The 20,992-nt window shown below is 36.2% G+C and overlaps 1 protein-coding gene across 1 annotated transcript in view; it reads right to left on the bottom strand.

The window, feature by feature from the left end:
• PolA1 (DNA polymerase alpha catalytic subunit) overlaps positions 1–20,116 on the bottom strand; it is an 81,600-nt gene extending 61,484 nt beyond the window's left edge. Inside the window, exons 1-8 of the mRNA XM_071584284.1 lie at positions 20,037–20,116; positions 19,714–19,914; positions 19,224–19,477; positions 16,697–16,855; positions 14,607–14,792; positions 12,909–13,247; positions 12,267–12,410; positions 4,497–4,694 (exon numbers count right to left, since the gene is read on the bottom strand). Of these exons, the coding sequence (XP_071440385.1) occupies positions 4,497–4,694; positions 12,267–12,410; positions 12,909–13,247; positions 14,607–14,792; positions 16,697–16,855; positions 19,224–19,477; positions 19,714–19,914; positions 20,037–20,052 (1,497 nt within the window). The 5' untranslated portion in view covers positions 20,053–20,116. The remainder of the gene's footprint in view (positions 1–4,496; positions 4,695–12,266; positions 12,411–12,908; positions 13,248–14,606; positions 14,793–16,696; positions 16,856–19,223; positions 19,478–19,713; positions 19,915–20,036) is intronic.
• Between the last annotated feature and the right edge of the window lie 876 nt (positions 20,117–20,992).

Consider the following 20,992-nt stretch of genomic DNA (forward strand, 5'->3'; position numbering starts at 1 on the left):
CTCTTTGTTTACTGTCTGGCCTTCTGGCAAAAATTCATGATGCACTACACCGTTGTAATCCATGAAAACCGTCAGCATTGCCTTCTTTTTTGACTGAAAACGACGTGGTTTTTTTGGTCTCGGCTCATTTGGTGAATGCCATTCACTTGCCTGATGTCTGGATTGCGTAGGGGATCGAGATGGTGCGGGGGCTAACGTACTGGCTTCCCACCGTGAGGGCGCGGGTTCAAATCCCGGCGGTGTTGAATATTTTTCAGAGGTATCTCGATCCCTACTTGAGGTGCTTTGTGGAGGGCACTTTGAGTGAGTACGCCGTCCGTCGGATGGGACGTTAAACTGCGGACCCCTTGGCGCCTTTCGTAAAGAGTAGGCTAATGCCGACGCCGGGTTTCTCTCCACCCTTCATCCTTTCCTGTCCATCCCCTATGGCGCAAATGACCTTAGCTGTCGGTCGCCTCCCCTCAAAACTACTACTACTACTACTGGATTGCGTGTCGTACTCATAAACCCACGTCTCGTCTCCAGTAATGATCCTTTTGATGAATGTGGGATCGGATTCAGCCTCGCAAATCATGTCTTTTGCGACGTCAACACGGTCTCTTTTTTGCATGAAATTGAGGTCTTTTGGCATGCTACACGACGGAAACCCAAATCATTAACCACAATGTCTTGGGCGGATCCATAGGCAATGTTCAAGTCCTCCGCTATTTCTCTGATGGTTAATTTGCGGTTATTGACCAACATTTCTTTTACTTTATCAATTTTTTCACCGACTTTCGATGTCGATGGTCTGCCACTGCGTTCATCATCTTCGATTGACTCACGACCACTTCTGAACCGCTCGTGCCACTGGTAAACGACCGTTTTTTTTAGAGAATCGTTGCCGAAACACTTTTCCAACATTTCCAACGTCCGTTTGCCACTAAATCCGTTTTTTACGCAAAATTTAATACAAATTCGTTGTTGCAAATTTAAATCCATTTCTGAAATTGTAAAAAATCGCCAACACACACAGAGATAGATGTACTCTTGGCTACGTAACTTTTGCAAATGTCAAGTTATGACACTAAGATTTAAAGGGAATATCAACAACAGATGTACCAATTTAACAAAAAAACAGAACTCAAATCGGAACGATGGGAGCGCCACACGGTGGTTATTCCGGGAACTTTTTGATCAAGGTAGTATATATATATATACACACACACACACACACACACACACACACACACACACACACACACACACACACACACACAACCACACACACATGCATGTACCAGAGTCCACATCCCGAAGCAGTTCTGGAAGTTTGTTTTTGGAATAGTCTTCAGACTTGTCGCATTGGTTTGAACTGTCTTTATGCTATCAAACCAGTGCCCTGGGAGCAGAATTTTAAATCTAGGTAATGGGCAAAAGTTGCAGGTAGCTAAGGCGGGAATAAACAGGGGCTGGCGAAGTTGTTTAATCTTGTGTTTTGCCAAAAACTGTTGCACAAGGGTTGATGAAGTGTCAATATCCACTGTGCATTATCATGGAGAAGAAGCCAGTCACCTAAGAGAGCCATCCCCAAATTCTTGAAACTCAAGTTTTTGGTATTCCAACATCATTTTCTAGTTTTTACCCAGCCAAATGAAATTCTTCTTCAATCTCAAGTCTCATTCGCTCAAAATTTTCTCGTGTTACTGCGCTAAAAGTTCAGGCAGAACACGGATCACTGTCAACAGATGTAAGGCCCTCTTTATACAGCTTGTGTCACTCTTATCTGTGTTTTGCCCATACACTCATCCCGAAAGGCCTTCAGTGTCATTTCAATTTTTTCCACAGTCTTTCCAAGTTTAAAGCAAAACTTGATGCAAATTCATTGAAGATGTCTCTTTCATCATTTTCAGTAAAACCAAAATCCGACGAATGCAAATAAAAGGAACTGTAAACAAATACACCCTTCAAATGATTTGACGACCCGTCAGTAATTGCAGCAGGCAGCAATTTCATGAGGAGTCACTGGTTACTCTCATCCCCCCAGAGGTCACTCAAACTTTCTGGCGTGGAGTTATGAATGCAGGTTGCAAACTTTTGGGACAAGTCTCATAAATTATAATACCTATTGCTATTGAGAATTAAATAACAAATTAATTTCTTCAACATTAAGGAAATATTATTTTGCTGAACATATGGTCTTTTGAAAGAGTATTACTTCGGCCAGAAAATGAAAAACATTTAGAACCGTGAAAATAATACCTTTTAAGTTAATGTTTTTGATAAAGATATTTTAAGTTGCAATTGATTATTTTATCCCAATCAGGTCAACAAAAATTCCATTAAATTTATTTTATTTATAATAGTGAACTTATCTACCATATCAACGGCATTTACTAGGTCTGTTCAAAAAGTATTGCAAATTTTGAATTTTCACGGGTTACGCATATTTGATTTTTGATTTTTTTGTGGCATTATGTTGGTACTTATGTCTCTCACTTATGCTGAAAAGTTGGGCCATTTTGAATGTACAGTTAATTGTTGACAGCTGTTTTGCTAGGACGTGTTTTGGCTTGCCTTCGATTTTTGCCTGTTCCAAGAAAATACCAATAAAAACTGCATTGAGGGTGAGCTACGAAAAGATCACAAAATGATTTTTTGAAATGATTCAAGGATTGGAAAAAACGTTGGCAGACGTGTATAATATCTAATGGGGGTTACTTTGAAGGGGACAAAATAAATATTCATGAATAAATACATAATTTTAATAATTTTTGAAAAAACACAAAAGTCGCAATACTTTATTAACAGACCTTGTATTCAAATTTGCACTCGCTCATACATAGTTTAATATATGCTGCACCTTCTCATTAATAGCTCACATCACCTTGATTAGAATTTAAGAGAAGAGAAATTTTAGAAAAAAACTCAATGATTGAATCCCAAGGCTAAGTAAATCAGAGGAGAACCCCAGATACACCAGAATAATAGGCATTCTCAGCAAGTAAGAGTTCAGAATAATCACCTACCTACCCTTTTCCTGTGTTTTTCCACGAGTTTAATAGTTCTCTTTAATTAGACTGATCTATAGCTAATCCTTGCATATTTGAATACATCAAGAACCTACCTAAAAGCCTAAATTCTTTAGATTAAAACTTTAATTTAAAATATAAATAAATTAAAATAAATAAATAAAATAATACACAATGTTTTCCTAGAGTACATGTTTGGAAGAAAAGGTGCATGGAAAAGAGGTAAATCCACAGTAGTAGTAGTATTAAGGGGAGGCGATGGAAGGCTGAGGTCATTTGTGCCATTAGGGATGGACAGGAAAGGATGAAGGGTGGAGAGAAACCCGGCATTGGCATTAGCCTACTCTTTACGAAAGGCACCAAGGAGTCCGAAGCTTAACGTCCCATCCGACGGACGGCATACTCACTCCAAGTGCCCTCAAAGCACCTCAAGTAGGGATCGAGATACCTCTGAAAAATATTCAACACCGCCGGGATTTGAACCCGGGCCCTCTAGGTGGGAAGCCAGTACGTTAGCCTCTGCATCATCTCGCTCGCAGAGTAAACTGTCCATTATCCATATGCAGGCTATCTTTTACGCGGATTACCAGTGCTATTCTCTTCAAACCACCTAAACATTTGAATGAAATTACCGTTGTAAAGATAAATTGGAATTTTGACATACTCTTTTAAAAATTCACGTTTTAAATAATGACGTAATAAATAAATTAATCACGTCAAAAAGTTTTTAATTTCACAAAATAAAAAGTTTTAGATTGTATTTAATGTTTTAATTCAAACATTTTTAACCTATCCACACTTCTTCATTATTGTTTCTCCTTGCATCCATTAGCCCTATGAATTCCATATTCTCCTTAAAGGTGAAGAAATATGAGTTCAGATACACTATTCAAAGACTAAGTCATTAACTATCTACATTGCATTATTTTAATTGGTTTCATGTAATGACTATGAATCCATTCTAGCAATCCTTTGTCAATATTCGCTCTTCACCAGTCATTAGTTTTTTCCTGACAACATGATTGGTGTGGCTTATTGAGAGAATACTTCCTGCTAGCCACTTTAAAAAGGTTCCGTGTTCTTGGAAAACCATAATAAATTACCTTTATAAAATGACTGAAAAATGGAAAAAAAGTGTATCATCCATTTCTAAAAAATATGAATTAATCACAAGAAATGAAAAAGGTGTCTCCATAGAAACCATTCATTTGACGAATATATTATTCCCATATTACGGTGGTTGTGTTTTTTATTATCCATATTTCATTATGCATCCATTAGCACAGATAATCAAGAGTGGACTGTAAGCTATTGCAATAAACTAAACTAATACATTTGCCCAAAAACCTCAAAAATCTTCAATAAACAATGAACCTTCATGCATATCACAGAATTTGGGCAGACACTAAATGGGTACAGCAACAAAAAGAAAAGTTAGATCTTTTATATGAGATATTAGTAAGGTACGGTAAAATGGGTTCTTACCTCAATCCAGCAGGGTCCTTTAATCTTTCTCTCAAGAAGAAGCAGTTCAAGGAAAGAGCTCTCTGTGCCGAAAACCCTTGAGAAGGTTCTTCCTGAGAAATCTCTAGGTAAAGCTGAGTGACTCGCAGGATACCGTACTTCCAAGTATTCACTTGAAAGAGGTACATCTGCATGTTCAAATGCATATTTGCGCACCACCTAAGAAATAAAAATCAACCAGGATGGGCATAAGTAATTAAATTCGTGGCAAACAAGTTCACTTAAATGCAACAATTTCAGAGCGTAAAAATCCTTCGCCTTGACTGGGACTCGAACCCAGATCCCTCAATATCCGGTCGAGTGCTTTAGCCACTTAAGCTACCGAGGCGTCCTCTTAAACTCTGAAATTTTTGGGGCTTTTAAAGGAACTGGATGTTATGATGAAATACCGTACATACAATGTCACATGTATTCGTAGTCGTGCGCGAGGCGCCACTGTCCACGAGGTTAAAGCCAACTTTTAAACACGTATGGTGTTTTCCCTTTGACAAATTCCAAAGAAACTGCGGGAGATGCCGCAACAGTAACTTTTAACGGAGTCATCCGCTAATGTGCATTTCAATGCAACAATTTCAGAGCGTAAAAATCATTCGCCTTGACTGGGACTCGAACCCAGATCCCTCAATATCCGGTCGAGTGCTTTAGCCACTTAAGCTACCGAGGCGTCCTCTTAAACTCTGAAATTTTTGGGGCTTTTAAAGGAACTAGATGTTATGACGAAATACCATACATACAATGTCACATGTATTCGTAGTCGTGCGCGAGGCGCCACTGTCCACGAGGTTAAAGCCAACTTTTAAACACGTATGGTGTTTTCCCTTTGACAAATTCCAAAGAAACTGCGGGAGATGCCGCAACAGTAACTTTTAACGGAGTCATCCGCTAATGTGCATTTCAATGCAACAATTTCAGAGCGTAAAAATCATTCGCCTTGACTGGGACTCGAACCCAGATCCCTCAATATCCGGTCGAGTGCTTTAGCCACTTAAGCTACCGAGGCGTCCTCTTAAACTCTGAAATTTTTGGGGCTTTTAAAGGAACTAGATGTTATGACGAAATACCATACATACAATGTCACATGTATTCGTAGTCGTGCGCGAGGCGCCACTGTCCACGAGGTTAAAGCCAACTTTTAAACACGTATGGTGTTTTCCCTTTGACAAATTCCAAAGAAACTGCGGGAGATGCCGCAACAGTAACTTTTAACGGAGTCATCCGCTAATGTGCATTTCAATGCAACAATTTCAGAGCGTAAAAATCATCACTCGCCCGGATATTGAGGGATCTGGGTTCGAGTCCCAGTCAAGGCGAATGATTTTTACGCTCTGAAATTGTTGCATTGAAATGCACATTAGCGGATGACTCCGTTAAAAGTTACTGTTGCGGCATCTCCCGCAGTTTCTTTGGAATTTGTCAAAGGGAAAACACCATATGTGTTTAAAAGTTGGCTTTAACCTCGTGGACAGTGGCGCCTCGCGCACGACTACGAATACATGTGACATTGTATGTACGGTATTTCGTCATAACATCTAGTTCCTTTAAAAGCCCCAAAAATTTCAGAGTTTAAGAGGACGCCTCGGTAGCTTAAGTGGCTAAAGCACTCGACCGGATATTGAGGGATCTGGGTTCGAGTCCCAGTCAAGGCGAATGATTTTTACGCTCTGAAATTGTTGCATTGAAATGCACATTAGCGGATGACTCCGTTAAAAGTTACTGTTGCGGCATCTCCCGCAGTTTCTTTGGAAGTTCACTTAAGCCAACCACTGAAGATGAGATCTTGATTCGCATAACATTAAAAAATATGAAGCACCACTATAATCAAAACGAAGTATTGAGCTGTAAAATATGTAGATTCGACAAAATAGATGAGAAATTAACCCTGCCATTGGTGCTGGGATATTTGTGGATGAGGGAAGTGTGACATTGAGGTTATAAGCACCCAGAAAAGATGAATATACAGCAAAGGTGGGAAGAGCTAGCAAGGGGTTACCATAACAATGAATAAAAAGGGAGTAAGAAGTGTAGTTGACATAGAGCAAGCAACAGATAGAATATTAATAGTAAACATAAAAGCAGAACCGACGAACTTGGTCATTGTTCAGATATACATGCCACCAAATCATAAGGAAGATGAAGTTCATAGTGTACAGGACCTGTATATGACCAGTTATGAGGACATCATTGTGTGTGTTCCTACTCTGGGAAATATTTGATAGTATTGGGTTAATAAAATGTGATGGCAAGAGAAGGAAGAGATGGTGATGAAGTGGGGGATTACAATTAAGGTAGGAGGAATGACCATGGGATGAAAGCAATTGAATTCAGAGGGAGACGGGAATTTGTCATCACCAACACTTGATTTAGACACCACAAAAAGTATAGATATACATGGCAAATGCCAGGTGACTCAGAAAGGTATTAGTTAGATTATATTATGGTTAGGCAAAGGTTTAGGAACAGTGTGATCAATTCACACAGCTTCCTGGGAGCGGATGCGGACACTGACCACTATTTAGTTGTCATGAAAGTGTAGCACCCGTTTCAAAAAGATAAAGCAGGGGCAGCAGGATTTGGAATGTAGAAGCATTAAATGGATTGACAAGGAAGGAGTGCACCAGGCTGTAGATAAAATCATGTACGACATTAAAGAGCATAGCAGAGAATACAATCTAGGAAAACATCAGAAAAGGGATATCAAGCTCCACAAAAGAAATTATAGGAACTGTTAATATGAAAAGGACGAGGAAACCATGGATCACAGATGGCATGATTAGAAAGTTAGATCAAAGAAGGATATGAAAGAATGTAACCATAGAGTCAGGCAGAAGAAAGAACAAAGAGTTAAATAATAAATTGAGAGGGGTAACAAATAGAGCAAAAGAAGCATGGTGGAAGACACAGTGCAAGAATATGGCAAGTTTGCAGAGAAAGGGTGAAACTGGTGCACTATACAAAAAGGTTAAAACACTATCGGGAAGTAAGAAGGGAAGACCTACACTGACAGTTGGAGATAAGTCAGGTAAATTAATAGTAAACCAGAAAAGATCCATGAGAGATGGAAGGATTATGTGTATAGAAGAATGTGTGTGGTCTTAGGCCAACAAGGTTACACATAAAAAGAGAATATGATGCAGATGAAGATATTTTAAGTCCAGGCACTCCAAGATGAGATAAAAAGTGCATTAAGGGAGATGAAATCAAATAAGGCCATGAGGGTAGACAACTTTCCTGCGGAGCTCTTAAAGGTTTACGAAAAGGTGGAAGGAAGAGTCTACATAGACTAATCCATAGTATGTATGAAGAAGGAATCTGGCCAGAATATTTTGTGAGATAAGAATTTGATCCTATTCTGAAACTGTAAAATGATATATCATGCAAGGACTACAGAGAAATAAGTATTATTTCTCACACAGCTAAAATGGTTCTCAGGATCATCAACAAAAGGATGGAGAGCAGGGAAAATGATTACCTAGGGATGATCAGTTTGGGTTCAGGAAAGGGAGAGGAACGCATGGTGTCATTTGTAGTAATGAGATCACTAATTGAGAGGAATATAGAATACAATCAGGAAGTATTTGCCTGTTTCGTACATTTTGAAATAGCTTTTGATGGAATGAATTGGAAAAATTAATTAATATATTGCAGAAAATAGATATCGATTGGAGGGCCAGAATGCTAATCCGCAACTTGTACATGTCTCTGACAGCTCCGGTGCGAGTGGGAAAAGAAGAGTCTAGATGAGCAGTGTTAGGATGAGAGTTAAGCAGGGTTATCTATTATCCCTAGTACTGTTCAATGTATATATGAAGGAAATAACTAAAGAGGCATGGGAAAAACTGGAGATAAGAATGAAAGTCTACATGGAATTTGTAAAATTGGTTAGGTTTGCAGATGACCAAGCTCTAGTTTGTCAGTCAGCCAAGGGGTTGCAGGCATTGCTGAATGACAGAAAAATCAGTACAATAGATATGGGATGAGATTCAGCATAAATAAATCAAAGATTATAACCATTATTGAAATAGAAAGAAAGACTCGTACTTTTCCACAGATTTTATTATACGGCACGACGCGTTTCACCGACTTGCGGCATCATCTGGTACCTGATGATGCCGCAAGTCGGTGAAACGCGTCGTGCCGTATAATAAAATCTGTGGAAAAGTACGAGTCTTTCTTTCTATTTCAATAATGGATATCAATTACTTCCACGAAGTGAAGCCTGAAACAATAGAATATATTCGCAAAGATTATAAGTTACACATTAAAATAGGAGGGCAAAAACTGGAGCAGGTAGAACAGATTACATTTCTTGGAAGTGCTTTGGACCAAAATGGTCAAAGTAGTAGGGACATAAGGAGAAGAATTGCATTAGGCAAAGAAGCTTTCACAAGGAGGAGGGAGTTGATGACGGGGACGTAGAGTAAGGATGTTAAGAAAAGTCTCGTCAAAAGGGAGCATACTTATAGTAGTAGTAGTTTTAGGGGAGGCAACGGAGAGCTAAGGTCATTTGCGACATTAGGGATGGATGGGAAAGGAAGGGTGGAGAGAAACCTGGCTTTGGCATTTGCCTACTCTTGTCAAAAGGCACCAAGGCGTCTGCAGTTTAACATCCCATCTGATGGATGTCGTACTCACTCAAAGTGCTCCCCACCAAGCACCTCAAGGAGGGATTAGGATACCACTAGAAAATATCTGCTGCTTCCAGGATTCGAACTCTGGCCCTCATGGTGGGAAACTTGTTTGTTAGCCACCGCATCATCCTGATCCCCTCGTTTCTAATGGTAACTAAAAATTCCAGTATTATTTCATACTCATTAAATTAGGATCATGTAGTGTATTAATAACAAAGTCAAAGATGACGGCAGAAGAAAATAGAAGAAGAAGAAGTTAGATTACCTAAAAAATAAACACTGCACGTAAATTGAATTGTACATACAAGTGGTATGAGTGTTATGGTTTACATTGTGCTCTGACTGCTGAGTTTGCACACACACGTGTGCAATACGACAAAACTGATGAAAATCTAGGCAGCATCAAGAATTGGTGTTTAAAATATTTCTCTTATTTATGATAATGAAATAATGGAAAAATGCTAAATTTTAATGATAGTGAATCAGAAGTAATGGAAATATTAAAAGATAGTGATACAATTTTGTGGTTATAACAAGAATACTAACATGCCACCACCCATATTACCAGCCTCAAACAGAGTATTCATAACCTGCAGGTCTACAACCACTTTTTACCCTGAACCAATATAAAAACCATAATGGTTACTTTGATTATGCTTGGACATATGAAGAGAAAAGACAATATGAGTATAGCTGAGGTCCAGTCATACTTATCTAAGAGATAGGAAGTGTATTAATGGAACCGAAATCAAATAAGGTCTATTTCCAAGGAACTATGTCTGGGTTTGGGAAAACATGTAAGGAGAAGTTTTTATGGGCTAGCATTTATGAGTGAATAATTTGGCTGGAAGACTGTCAGATCAGTGTTCACTCCCTTCCCAAAATAAGGGAAAGGCAGCCATAAGTTAGGACTATAGAAAAATAAATTCAATTTTGCATGCAGCTCAAGTGGTTCTCAGGATAAGAGAATGGGTAAGAGGGCAAATTATTACTACTTGGGGGATGTATCACGACCGAGTTCCAGGGGGTGAGGCCCACTTGATGCCATAGCAATAATGAGGTCAATTACAGGTATAGATCAGACCTGCTACCTGTACATAGCTGACCATAGAATACAATCAGGATGTATTTGTCTATTTAGTAGATTTTGCAGTTGAAGTAGATTATTTAATCAAATTCATCAAATCAAAAAGGCATTTGAAGGAGTGAATTGGACATATTTAATGAAGTATTGCAGAAAATTAGATGGATAGGAGGGGTAAGAGAAACACACCAGGAAATTATCCATAACCTGTAAATGTCTCAGACCCCTCAGGCCCAAGAAACGAGATGAGCAGTATTAACCAAGATTCGAGTTGGACAGTGTTAGGAAGAAGGGTAAGACCAATGTGTCCATTATCATTTATGCTTTTTAACCGAAATTTGGAGGAAATGGTTAAATAGACATGAATATCTGTGAATGAATTTCTGAGGACAATTCATAAAATCATTAAGGTTTGCGGATGATCAAGCTTTAATTTGCCAGTCAGCCAAGGGATTGCAAACAGTCCTGGGTGAATTGCAAATTCAGTGAGATAAGCATGAGATGAGAATAAATGTAAGACAAAACAAAGGTCATGCAGTTTTTGGGAAAAAGGAAGGCTGAGTTAGATATTAAAATAGGGGTTCATAAATTAGAGCAGGTAGCATAGTTTTCCTATTTTGGAACTGTTTTGGACCAAAATAATCAAAGCAAAGGGGATGTAAGAAGAATTACACTAGGCAAAGAAGCTTTCACAAGGAGGAGGGAAGAAATATAATGAATTCAGCTCAAATATACTCCTCAGTTACATTTCATAAGAGTTCTCGAATGGATTCAAATTTTATCCCAGCCGCAAGAGTGGTCAACAACCTAAGTCACCATATATGTTCACTAAAGAGGAGATGAATATCTTAAAGAAAGGTTTAAAGTTTGCCCCCCCAAAAAAGTCTCTGAATCCGGCATTAAGAATTTAGCTGCCAATTGAGAGGTTGCCCCGCGGAATGAATCTTTGGCTATCAAACGAGCCTATAAAACTTTTTCAATCAGGCATATACACACTTAAATGCAATAATTGCAACACATATGATGGTCAACCAAGGAGGAATTTCAAAACATGAGCTAAACACCTCTTAAAATTGTAAACATAAGAGCAATTTTGTCCTAGAAACACTACATATCCTCCCTAAAGGATTAAAAATGGATGCTCTTGAGCTAATCAAGATTTGTAAGCATTTGGCAGACCCCAATACAATACTTTGTAATGAGCAATTATATGCTAATCCCTCCCCTATCCTTACCAAGAACCTGACCTTGAGATTAAACAAATCCAATAGTTCAACATACTCAGTTACCCCTATTCCATGACCAGACCCAATGCCATGTAATAACCAAGGTACCACCATTTTTCCATTTTGTTTCCTTTTTCCTCGACCACCGACTTTCACTTCTAGAAAATTCCCCATCCCACCTTCCACTTTCCACCCTTCCTCCTACATAGCCACCCCTCTCTTCGAGGGTTGACAAATCCAATGGTTCTATGTACCTGTTCACCCCTAACCTCCACCCATCCAATACCCCGGACCAGATCCAGTAATGAGCAAGGCTTCCCTTAACTGGAAAAAACCACGACCACCGACTTTGAAGTCATGGAAAACCTGACTACCCTACTCTCTCCTCTGTCTGAAGGGTATATATTCAACAGCTGTATGCGTAACTTGTACCTGATGATGCCATAAATTAGTGGAATGCATCTGCCGTAAAATAAAATCTGTGGAAAATTACGAACTCATTTAACTTGGACATCAAACAATTCCCTGAAGTAAAGCCTGAAAGTGTAGAGTATATTAATACTATAAAGGCTTTTGGTTAAAGAGGTTTGATGTTTCAAAATATTCTCACACAAAACTTTCATATGCTATGAGACCAGAAGTGGGGCAAGGATTCATTTCATGGAGGTCTTTGTTTGTACGGAGGTTCATGAGGCAGAGGTGTGATTAAAAAATAAGTGATAAAAAGCTCAATTGTAAAAAATTCCAGCTAACACATGCATTGAGCATTCTAAAATACAAAAATCCCAAATACCTGTCTTGATTTGAACTCAAAAATTTTATGCTGAGTAGCCACTTCATCATTAAATTCACTGTAAACATCCATCATGGACACCTTCTCACCAGTGCTGACCCCTGTTTTCCTGTTCACTACTTCCTCCCGGGGTAACAAGTATATCTGTGAATGAAATGAAAACAAAATTATTACCATATAGCCCTAAAGATTTTTCAAAAGTAGGAAATAGACACAAAATTAATATCCTTATGCAAAACTAAGGGAAGCATAAATGTATCTTCCAAAATGTTAAAATAGCAGTTTATGCTAACTTTTCCTTTTTCAAAACCAGGCCTGATAAAATTACAAAGTTTAAATAACAACCTAAACCAAATGAATTAAAATTTATAAAAAACATGTTTAAAGAAGATTTAATAAAACAAAAAACCAACTATAGCCATGATAAATAAGCATATTTGAGGAAAATGCAGTATTTTTTCTTCCTTAAGTATTCAGAGGTGAAAGATTTTTGCATTAGGCATTTCTTGAGGGTGTTACCAAAATTCTGAGCATTGGCTTTTAACAGAAGGCATCAATTATAAATTAATATCAACCTGAAATGTTAAGCTCATCAGAAGGAGAAACCTGGGAGTCTCAAATCAGAGAAAATTTCACACTCGCCTGCCGCTCCAGATTTTTCACAACGATGCAACAGCTGAAGAAGTTTTCCCCAATTTTAACCTTGCCAAAAAGGTAGACTGTGCCAGGTGGACCTTCTAAGGCATCCCACCAGAAGAATCTCAAAACCTCATCTCCTTCCTTGGTCAGTGATTTCTCCAGCGGTAGTGTGCCCTCCTCCAATTCCAGCTTTTTCTGCACTGGAGATGGTGCTTCACCTTCCCATGGTTCCTCCTTTATATTAATGTTCACTGATGTGCCATTAATTTTAACCTCTGAATCTTCAGGGATAATTGAAATTTTATTTTCCTGATGATTTTCCTTTTCAAACTCCTTTACCTCCTAGGGAAAAGAGACTACATTGAAAATATTCCACTCAAGCAGAGACGATGTTCTCATAAACTGATGCCGTCCCCTAATAATTCTTCAACAATGAAACCACAATCTTCATTTCATATTTCTAAACTAAAGTACAAGATGTTAATCACTCAAATGAATAATAGAAGTTAAATATTTAAGTAACATAAAGAGTCATAACTATATTGCCTTTTCAAAGACAAATAAAAAAAATAAGTGTGAGAAAGAAGAATGGTATTAAGAGAAATGGCAAGGAAAGGTAACAATATAGATACTACCAAAGTCAATCATTGAAATTAAATATAAAATGGGGATACATTGAGCATTCAAACAGTTTCAATAACAGTATTGGAAGCAATTTTCTGAAAATAAATGAAGCCATTAATTTTGAGTTGAAAATATTTAAAAGCCTAAGCAATTTTCACCAAAACTAATTAAGCATTGTTTATATTAAATGATAAGTAAATAATTAATACACATATCTTTAAAGTTTTGAAAATCCGATCTTGTAAAACTTTATAGTAGTAGCCAAGATATATTTATCTGGGTGCATGTACTGCTAAAGTAATTTAGCACCTTTCACAGCACAACACTTTTATAAAAAGGAGTTTGAGACAACGTGATTGAGCAAATAATCAATGTTGAATTAACATTGAAATCAAAGGTGATTTATGTAATGCATGTACATGTTAGAAGAGGCATAATAGGTCAGTTTCAATTAATCATTCAGGATGTCTTGATTATTGCCTCGCCATAGAAACTACTTGTAAGTCTTCCTCGATAATTAGTCTACCACATGCAACTTGATGTTTCTCACATTCCTAAAACTTATTCTGCAAACAACAATACTTAGATCACAAGTTTCTCTTTCAGCTTATTACTTCTTCAGTGACAAAAGTTCATATAATTACATTAGAAATTCACAAAGGAGTTACTTGTGCAGTGTGCAATTGGGTTATAATCCCATGTAAATAATTGTTTAAGCCCTTTTGTCATGTACAATTAAAATATTAATATTAATTTGTTTACAAATATTAATAAAAATTTTGTTTCAGATCCACTGAGTTTGCTTTTATTGTTAAGAAACCTAACTAAAAATTTAAATACATGCTCAAGGAAATTCATTACATGGAATTAATATTACATTTTATTATATATGTACAACAAATAGGCAGATGCATGCATTATAGGTACATACATGTATTTTATAATTTTGGCGATGCAAAAAAAGGCAAAAAATATGTGATTATGGATTCAGATGGGGAAAAATCATTGGTAAAAGATAATCGATAACTTTGCCCGCACAATTAAACCCAGCAATGAAAAATGCACAATGGTACATACCTGAATGAGAGGTTTGATATCTTCAGCATCCAAACTATCTTCAATGTCTTCGATAGTTTCCTCCATTGGTGCAGCTTGCTGGGAGTCAATATCTTCAATGATCTGTGATTCACTCACAAGCAATTTATTTGTTTGCTCTGAGCCCTCATCATTAGTAAGGGGAGAATATAAGGGGGATGGTGATTCCTAAAGAATTAATAGAAAAATTTTTCACCGTAATGAATTTCTCCCTATCGATTATACACTTGAACATTAAAATTTACCAAGAGATGCTTAAGTTTCTTCAAACATCCAATTTGAATGGGAAATCATAATATGGAAGGATTATTTTTTCCGAGATGTCAAGTTTTAAATTTACTGAATTCCTCCAATATGTTCTTCTTTCAATTATCAGGAAAGGTAAAGTACTACGGGCAGTTGAGTAAAGTTTTATATGTGATCAGAGAAAAATTTGTTTTTCTACTGTAAAAAGCAGAAAAATATCAACACCAGCTTTATTAACTTATCATTTTTTTAATCCATAAATTACCTAATTTCTATGCACTTTAATACTACCACCACATTCAGCTCAATTGATGGAGCAAGTGGTAGCTTGAAAAATTCATTGGCGAATTTTATTCCAATTAACTCGCGGTACATAAATTTGTAAAAATTCAGCCTGCTTAGCTTGAGTAGAGAGTACCTTAAATATTATACCCGTAATCCACACACCCAAACAAATATCTGTATTAGGCACTATTACACTAATTAAAATATCACTTTTAGATGGCATGAAAGTACTTATAAACCAACCCAGAGATAATGTTTATTCTATTTTTAAAGTTGTAGCGATGACTTTGAGTAAATTGTTAATAGGCCCTGGGGCAAAATGAGAGGTAGTGGGAATGGTTAGGTAAGATCAGAAATGAATTTGATGGTTTGAGGCTCTACTTGGTGAAAATTCATGATCACTGAATCTTGAATACATGAACTTGGTATTTTTTCACACAAAAAACTTGATCATACCACCAGTTTTGATGAATAGGACATTATTAGGCGTATCATCATCACCTGGTGATATCGCCTATTTGTCAAAACCAGTAATATTATAAATATTATTGGGTGAAAAAACACCAAGTTTATTTATACAGTGCATATCACAAATATTATTTCATCAGCAAGGACTTACGGTATATAATCATTTATTTTTTCTCTTTAGCAAATATAGAACGGAAAAGTTTTCCTTTAAGGTATCTTATACCTGTATTAGAAGTTCATTAGACATTAGAGACAAAATAATATTCAGAACCACAATGAACAATAAGACTATGTATATAGCTACAATGCACGATGTAGTTGTAAAATTATTGAAGTATTTTTCAATTTATTCTTAGCACTTTTGGTGGGTGACTGGAGGAATATTCTTCTGTTTACCCTGAGTATGCAGCTGCTGTAATATACTTGTTTCTTGCTCATATTACTTCATGCTCGTAAAGAGGGAAGAAGCCTTACTGTTTAATTCTACAATTTACAAATTCAACACTTTAAATATCTCAAATTTACACAGCACTTGATTTTATTGGCTGTTAGTTTTACAACACCAACTTTCTACTGAATTTACTTTTTGGCTATCCTTTAAAGAAAGCATAATACACACTAAAGTTATATGAAATGTAATTGAATTTACATGCTGATAACCATAATTCCAATAAATAATGGAATACTTGACAACGCATTAGATTTTTACTTAATGACATTACAGAAAATCATTTCATCAGAAATTAGAGAATCACGGGATATGAAGGTATTTAGTGATTTTGTAGAGCACTCTGCAGAAGAAATAAAAAAAGAACATTTTTGTAAATAATGAAATGTAGTAATACCACATAGTCCCACACATTCATTAAAAAACAAGGAGTGCAAGATTCAATGTCACCCCTTTTTGTAAGAAAATTAATGAATTTTTAACATTATTGATTTTGTTTCATGCTAGTTTATAGCAGGTATGGAGAATTGTAAAGAGCCATAGTGAATTAAAGGCAAGTGATCTTGGTTTTCAGTGCTCTCTCTCTCTAGTATGCCTTTTAAGCCCCAAAACATAAAATACTAACCATAGAACTGGATCCACCTCTGGCTTTCACCCCAAATACATTTCTGCGAACATTTGGAGAAGGCACAGGTGAACTATATCGTTGGAATGAAGACCCTTGACTGCTAGGGAAAGTTCTAATAACTGGTGATGGCTTCACCACAGGAGCACTGCTTAATTCCTGCAAAATATAAAATTTATAATTTTTTAATTCCATTCAGCTTATCCCTTGAACTGCTCTTAATGGGGTAGCTTGATCTGAGTGTTCCAACGACTCAAAAAGGGTTAGCATGATCATGAACTTAGTTAATTGCCCCATATGTATATTCTACCTAAATACTTACATGCATTCCAAAATGTTTTATCTTTTCCTCCCTCTGCCAATCTTACAAAATATTTTCCAGTCGTATCACTTGCACATCCCAATGCCTTTCAATATCTCCTAAAACCAATTCTCCAGCCTATGTGATCATTTTATTATCTGATGCAACAAACAACAATGCACTCACCATTCAAATGTTAAAATCACTAAAATGCACCCAAGCAGCATAAAATTTTTTAACTATTTATCCCAAAGCCAACCTATCCCAACCCTAAATGGTTAGGGGACTATTAATCAGGCAGTCAAGAACCATCTGCAAAATGTGTACATGTTATGTGTGTCTCAAGGTTGGACAACTGGGGACATGTTATGTTTGGTGGTTTATGAGCAAGAAGATAGAAGTAAGGGAGGGTTGCTAATATTACCATTTATATTTAACGTGTATTTACAAAGGCAATTAAAAAGATGAAAGATGAGAGATGATGAACAAAATCAATGATTAAAATATTTTATTAATGCTCTGAGTAAGAACATAAGCATAATACAAAATAACATTTTTCATCGCTATCAAATGTACCATAAATGTGCTTAATGCCTTTATATTAGTAATTTAATAAGCAGATCAGAATTCATTTTTTCCTTCTACAATCCACTGTGTTCCAATAATACAGCTTAATCTCTACAAAAATTCAGGGTTTTTTCATATTTCCTTTAAGCTTTTCCCCATTTCTGGGTTCCCCAGTTTATTTTACAATTCAAGCCTGGCCATGCACACCACATAACCAAATATTACAGAAATGTGCAAGAATACTGAAAAATTATAATTCTCACTGGTATCTTCAATCCTTCATTGTTTGCTAACTATCATATCCCACACTCATAAACTGCTATTCCTAATAGCATGTGACATGCTCACCAACTTCTGACTGATTGATGAAAGCATCACGACCTTCAAGATGGAAAACAGAAATCACTCTGAAATTTTAGAACTTGAAGTGATAAAATTAGCAACTACAAAACCATTTGCACGAAATTACAAGGTTTGGTAAGTGTAGCTGCAAAACCTAAACAAAATATGTAAGTATTTATACAATAAAATGTAGTTGATGGACGTTTTTACTGTTTAAGGATAAAACTTCATGTAATAGTATTAAATGTAAGTAATACAGGCACTAAGATCACATTAAAATCATTTCCATAAATAATGAGAACTGAAATGAGAATATATACACTCCAAACAAAAAAGTTGAAATAATAAACCACACTGTTACACTGATTAAGTGAAGTGCTTTAATGCAACACATTAAACCATCCAAAAGGAAAATGACCACTAATTAGAGTAATTAATGGTTTCTGGCATAACTATATGGAACCGATTCATTATAAATAAATGAAAGGACTAACTTTGTAGTTCCACACGAAAACGATTTATTCACACAACCCAGGTTTCAAAGTAAAATTTCATCATCAGGTGAGCTCTCTACATTTGCAGCCCTTCTAATAAGAAGAAGCTCGGGTCGTGTGAATAAATCGTTTTTGTGTTGAACTACAAAGTTAGTCCGTTCATTTATTTACACTAATTAGAGGGTATTGAGACTACTACGGTACAGGTATCAAGAGAGATTTTACTGCCGAATCACATTTGCTCATTCCATAGTGTTATCAAAGGCCTCTATTAATTTTCACTATGGCCTATATTACCGAGGTCCCAAATACCAATTAAGTAGTGTTCACCTTATGCTGTGTGAGTTTAAAGTGAACATGGGTGAAAGGAGGCTGGAGTAGAGCAGCAGTGAAGCTTATTGCAATTTGAATCTGATAAGGGGAGAGAAAGTTCAGGTTGCTCCTTTTCTTTTGAATTATACATTATTTTCTGTTGCATAAAAGCTCAAATGAAGTAAATCTCAATCATGTGAAAACTTCCTTGAACAAAGCAATCATGAATATTGCTAGCAGACATTGGAGGCATCACACCACAAAATTATGAACCCAGACATCAATCACAATGACGACTAGGAAAACAACATATGCAATTAGATGAGATAAAGAATATAATACCCTCAAGAATATACATCTTATCCAGAAAATCACCTTCAACAAGTTAAACATGTTAAAATAAGAATGAAAACTATACTATTGGCATGACTAGATGATATAAGCATGAAATATTACCTCTAAAATATAAATTCCTAATTTACCACTTTTTATTAACATTAATAAAGTTTACCTGCATTATATCTCCCAAGATTTCATCTTCTTCAAGCTTCACTACACTTTCCTTCTTCTTTTTGGCAGGTATATTCATAAACATGTTTCTTATACTATTACTTTTAACGCCAGAGATGGATAAATCTTTGCTACCCGTCACACTACTTTTTTTCTGTTTCCCTTTCGAATCTCTTTTAGATGCATTAGAGATTGCTTCATCATCCATATCATCATCAAATATTTCTCTTCCGTCCTCAATGTAGCCGGCCCCATCTGACAAACAGAAAGAAATGTAAAATTGACTACACCACAGTAAAGGGATGCAATATAAAACCAAATTATTCAACAACACTAAACGCAATCTAATATTTCATCGGTTCGGGAAATCTATACTCCGTCTATCGACTGAAATTTCATGAGTCAAATTTGTCTAAGTTCGGAAGCTAATGTTTCAAATGAGGATTTTAAATGATTTGACCAAAAAACAACTTCTAGATAAAAATAATTACCGTCATCATCAATCCAATCGTCATCTTGTCGTTCCAACACTCTCCTCGAGTATTCCCTTTCGTCGACTTCTTCATAAACGTTTTTTATATCAGAGTCTTCATATTTATGCTTATTTCCTTTTAATTGCTTCAGCTTCTCAAATGCAGCAGCACGACCATGTTTATCCAACTTCTGACGCTTGGCTCGTCCACAGTTCACCTCTTAAGAAAAGATTCGTTAAGCTTTGATTGAAACTTGCAAACTTAAGGCATATAAAATCGACTTATTTCACCCGAAAATAGATGCTATTAATAACGCATGGTCGTACACACGTTTCACTCACCAACTGCATCAGCCATGTTTCATGATAAAGTGAAAATTATGAGATATATATTTGTACGTTCGGCACGAATCGCCTTCAAATGACAGGATAAGGTTTTCGCGGGAACATTACAGATGATATCCGGAAATGGCGCTTGGATTTTCAACAGTCATTTGTTATTTCACGAGGAATTCAAATAAAATGTCCATCGATAATTTCGAAGATTAACGGTTTTATAGTTTAATTTAATTAGTATGGATCTTAATGCACCGCAAAATAACATACCTGAGTCATTCTGAATAAATGAAAAATGCAAAAACTATGCCAAGACAGCTCCGTATAACGTCCAAAAGCTCATTAATATGCATTCATTGGGTCCACACCTTATTTATGAGTTAAGTCATTTTGACGACTTATTTTTAATTAACGAAACGTTGAGAAAAATTAGAACATCTATAAATCAAAATTTATACCATTTAAATTGTGACAAATAAAAAATTAAAGAAATTTCGGCCTGCAAGTACTCTACAATCAATCATAAAATAACAAGAAACATTTAAGTTTAAAACCACCTGATAAAAAAATCTGGTTAATAATTTTACATTAATGAACATACCACATAGTACTAATTCGCCCATAATTGGTCTAGTAATAAATAAAATAGAAAAATTCATCCTATCTTTTGGTGAGTGAAGAAGGAATAATTGTGTTTACAATTTCTTGATTATCAATATTGTCGCTCAGTTAAATTAAAATATTCCATAAATAATATATTTAAAATATTATATTCTTTTAACAGTTCAATCAATTGATGATCATCTAACTGCCTTTGTAGGCTTAAAACCTGGTTTGACGATAATTATCTGGCTTTCAATTTAAAATATGCTACTCTGTAACATTCAGCCGGAAAAGGAGTCCTCAGAATGATAAATATCGACTATGCAATTATCCTAAGACCAACTTAACAAATATAAAAG

The sequence above is a fragment of the Hetaerina americana genome, unplaced genomic scaffold, assembly GCF_022747635.1.
Source record: "Hetaerina americana unplaced genomic scaffold, ioHetAmer1.1.p SCAF_17, whole genome shotgun sequence".
Taxonomy (NCBI): Eukaryota; Metazoa; Arthropoda; class Insecta; order Odonata; family Calopterygidae; genus Hetaerina; species Hetaerina americana.